At 50.0% G+C, this 4,567-nt stretch overlaps 1 protein-coding gene across 1 annotated transcript in view; it reads right to left on the bottom strand.

Annotated features, from left to right (window-relative positions):
• The window catches only part of GALNT17 (polypeptide N-acetylgalactosaminyltransferase 17), a 214,314-nt gene that overhangs the window by 208,583 nt on the left and 1,164 nt on the right, over positions 1-4,567 (bottom strand). The window contains exon 2 of the mRNA XM_029961230.1: positions 4,343-4,563. Coding sequence (XP_029817090.1) covers positions 4,343-4,563 — 221 coding nt within the window. The remainder of the gene's footprint in view (positions 1-4,342; positions 4,564-4,567) is intronic.

Raw genomic sequence — 4,567 nt, 5'->3', positions numbered from 1 at the left:
AACCTGCTGATGGACCCTGCACACATAAGGGAACCTGCTGAGGGACCCTGTACACATAAGGAAACCTGCTGAGGGACCCTGCACATCCCACCCAGCCAGGTCCAACTTCCCAAAGCTCCTCCTGCCCAGGGCATCCCCACCCTCATCCTCTCTCCTCCTAGGAGGGGGGTAAACACACCCTGCCCTGCTGTGAACATCTCCCATGCCAGGGTGGGATCCAGGACACCTTCAAGAGCATGAAGGGAGGTGGAAGAGGGTAATGCAAGAGCTCAAGGAAGCCACTCAAAAGCTACCTGGGCAATTCCCTGTGGGAGGAAGGGAAAGGAGCCACTTCTCACCACACAACAGGCAAGGGACCCATCCCACTGAGGGGTCTCACAGTGAGCAGTGTCTTTGTACACATGACACAAACATCAGCTTTCCTCCAGCCATGGCACTCATCCTACAGGCCAGTCTGATGCCAGAAAGTTGGCCCACCTTTGCTGTCTCAGGATCCTGTAAATGCCCAGTTTCTCAAACGCCTCATGGTCACTCATGGGTTCCCACATGACCCCAGAGGAATGGGAATGGATAAAGGCAGACCCCGAGATGAGCTCAGCTGGGCTGAGCATGGTGCCAATAACACCAAGAGCGTGGGTTTGATCCCATATGGGCCATTCACTCACTGATCCCTGTGGGTCCCTTCCAACTCAGAGTACTCTGTGATTCTGTGACTCTGCCCAGCCCTTCCCAGGAAGCCCATGGCTCCTGCCAAAGCTGGGTGCTCTCTCCTGAGTCTGTTCCCTCCAGCTCCTCACTCCCTACCCGGTCACACAAGCACAGAAACCCTCTCTTTGCAAACACAGCAACAAACTGAAAAGTTCATTTGTGTGAATCTCCATAAAGTTGGAGATAATCTGGACCACAATTTGTACTTATGTAAATGTCAGCACACAGAAAAAATAGGTTTGGATCAAAAAGACAAGTTGTAGCTAATACCCAAAGTAAAATACACACTTTCCTCTCTGCCCTTCATTAGCTTTCTCTGAACATCTGCTGAACAAGAGAATTCCAGCCATAAAAGTGACTCCAGAAATTAAAAATCCTCTGAATTTCCAGATCAGTGCCTGCACATACAAAGCCCTCCATTTCAAAGGGCACCCTCGTCCTTCTGTGTGTGGGAGCCATCTGATTAGAGAGCAGCAAAAAGCAACAGAACAGCAAAAAGCAAACCCCACACAACTTGTGCAATGAATTAGGGAGCAATAATAGACTTCTAGAATGAACAAAGCACACATACAGTTCTCAATCAGGCCACAAGTAGACTAAATAGACAATCTGGGGCAAACCCAAGTCTTTTCATGGGTACTTCATGAGTTAGAATGAGGGGAAAACTGCACCAGGCCAGTGCCTGCTGAGGTGACTCCTCGATCCTGTGGAGCATTCCCGGGGTGCTCTTTCAACCCCCATGTGAAACAAGTGGCTGACACAGTGTAGGTTTGTGCACTGCTACCCAAGTTAACTCCAAAACTCTGTGAGACCAGCAAAGTGCATCATCTGGGAAGTGAGGAGGCATCGTGGGAGGCAGGCTGGGTCATGTCTGGGACAGCTCTTCTTGCAGAGAGGAGTGAGAGGCAGCCTGGTGTTATTTCCAGGATGGCCCACCAGAGAACTGTCATTCAAAAAGAGTGATTGTGTCAAATCCTTCCTTTACCAGGCCCAAGGCAGTGTTGTTTAGGTTGTTTTCACGGCCAATGTTTACAGAGATAAATAAATACAGACACATAAAACATGAGGGTTGCTGTACCACAGAGGGCTGTTATTTCCAATATGCTTTACACTACATGACTCACAAACCAAACCCACAGCAATGGTATGATCAGATTGCTCATTTAATCTTTACAGAATGGAGCTTTTTAAGCGATTCAGTTTTTTAAAGATGGCTTCAACTCTCACTGAAACCCAGCCAAGTCCTATAATGCAGAAAAAATCCATAGCTGGCTGCACCCAAACTGGGGGGTAGTTTCTCTCTTCGGCCAAACGCTTCCTGATGCTTCCCAAGGTGCAGATTTTCCACATGCTGCACTACAGGACACTATATTTTACGATTTTGTGCTAAACCATGGGTCAGATTTACAGTGATATACGACCTTACACAACCTCTGGGTGGATTGTTCTGCAGGGGCTTGGCCAAGAGCTCAGGTGGGGTTGGTGAGGCACCAGCACACAACTCCCCCAGCCAAAAATCAAAGAGGAGGAGTGAACTCATGTTTGCACACTCCAAGGGGGCAGCAGGATTTCAGCTTTAGGTTTTCTTCAAGTGCCCAGAAGGAATGATGATCCAGGCACAGAAAATTCCTGGCGGGGGAGCCAGACCAGCCGCTCCCAGGGACTGTCCCAGCACAGGTCACTGTTCCCTTTCAGTGGTGATGGGGGGTTCACCTGGCCCCCACATCTTGCTCTGAACCCCTGTCCTGCTGAAGCACAACACACAGACATCACTCAGAGAACTGGGCACATTGTGCTCCTCTCAAAACCACATGTGCCAAAGATACACTTGACCCAAAGTTACATAAGCACTGTGCCAGAGCTATTTTTTTAGCCAGACTGATCAGTGTTGCTATAAATCACCCCAGGATGCAGAGGCCAGACAAGATGTCACATTTATGTGCTCAGCTTTCTGCCTGCCCTAGGAAAACGTCTGTGATATGGGCAAGATCTCTATTCCCTCTCTGCCTCCCCTGGTCTGTAGGTGCATCGCTGCTCCTCGGCGCTGAGCAGGCTCCAGTACAACACCAGAACGTGCTCCCCGTGCCCAGAGCAGCCTGAGGAGAGCACAGAGCTGTCCTGAGCTCCCAGCTCCTCTCACAACCCCAGCCAGCCCCAAGAGCAGCCCCCAGAGCACAACAGAGCAGGGAGCCACCGAGGAAGGGCAATATCTTATCACTTCAGCTCTCCCTGTGTATTTGTGGGAAGGGCAGACTGCATCATGATTACTTGTCCTAGTCCAAGGTCCTGGTGTGAGGGCTCCTGTCTCGCAGCTATTGCCTGTTTTTAAATAACTGCCTAGATCTCCCCAGCAACTTCTGCCCTAGCAAATCCAGGAGCAGGCAGTTCCACGGTTTGATTATAAATAACATGCAGCTTTCTACCTTATTCCCTGTTATTCTTACGCTTCACCACGTTTGTCAGCCAACAGTGTTGCTCCAACATCTCGTGGGGCCGGGCACAGGCAGGACGGGTTCCTCATGCGAGTGTGTAAGGCAGGAATATAAATAACACTTTCCCACTTCTCACTGTGCCCAGTGCCATCCCCAAAGCCCAGACAGTGACTGAGCCAAGGCTGGGCACAGGGAAGGGCACTGCCAACTGGCACAGGGAGGGCACGCTGCGTCCCTGCACCTGCCTCACCTCCCGGGTGCACAAGTCAGAGCAGCACGAGCTCGGGTTCAGCACTCGGGGCACAGCATCAGCTCCATATTCAAAACTCAGAGAGGGAATCACACGGACATGGCCAAAAAAACATTAACTCTGCTAATTCTGACTCTAGAAAACTTGCAGGTGTTAAAGCTACAGAGGCTGGAAGCAATAAACAGGACTCTTGGTTCAGAGACCAACCCCAGTTGGGAATCTATGGGGAACAACTTGAAAAAAATCAGCTTCCACGGTGAGTGTTTTAATGAGATACCTCAGCCAGATTTCTTATGTCTTTACAATGCGTTTCTCTATCCTGCACAGCATCTTTAAAACTCCCTTTTGACATCTCGGAACTACTGAACCTGGTGAGATTTTAATAGAAATCCCTTTGCTGTGCTATAAAGAGAAGCATTACTTGAGATTTTAATTAGCAGTCGTCAGTGCCGAGCCATAGGAAATACTGAATACTTTGCTTAACTTCACAGAGAAAGTGCCTTTGCTTTCTGACCTTCTGCACTCCAATGATGCAACACACTTGAGCCATTTAAAAACTCCTTTCCAAAAACCCAACTCCGGAGGAGTAAAAGCCATTCCCTCAATCAATACACACTGTGCTCCTCCAACCCATGTTCGCCCACTGCACACCCTGCTCGTTTGATGCAGAAATCGTGCCTCTGTCATCTCCTGACCGCTGCTCTAAATCTCAAAGGCAGCATTCTGTTATTACGATTTCCTCCCATCCTGTGCAAGGTACTCCGGGCTTTAAACACACACGGAACTTGGAAATCAGGTGCTAAACTGATTCAGACCCCGTTTGCACAATAACACAGAGAAAAGCACGGGTCTGGCATGCGAACTTCAAGCGAGCCGGGCACCTGCTCTGAGCCTCGATTCACCACCCACGACCATTCCCAAAAGGCATTTAAAGCAGGAGAACTATTCCTACCATTCAGCTGCCTGTAGACTATGTCTTCTAGGAGCGAGAGCCTCTTCAGCACCGCATCCTGGATGGAGCTGCCGCCGTGGGCTGTCGAGTTGGCCACTTCTGCCCTGGGATGGATGTCATGGAAGGAGTCTCCGCTCTTGGCCGTGATGGGTCTGCACTTGGCCAGGAAGAGGACGAAGCCAGCCACGGCGATGAGGTTCAACACCAGCAGGACTTTGACTCTCC

Source organism: Manacus vitellinus, unplaced genomic scaffold, assembly GCF_001715985.3.
Source record: "Manacus vitellinus isolate BGI_N305 unplaced genomic scaffold, ASM171598v3 scaffold_32_pilon, whole genome shotgun sequence".
NCBI lineage: Eukaryota > Metazoa > Chordata > Aves > Passeriformes > Pipridae > Manacus > Manacus vitellinus.
This window is presented reverse-complemented; position numbering and strand designations above follow the sequence as displayed.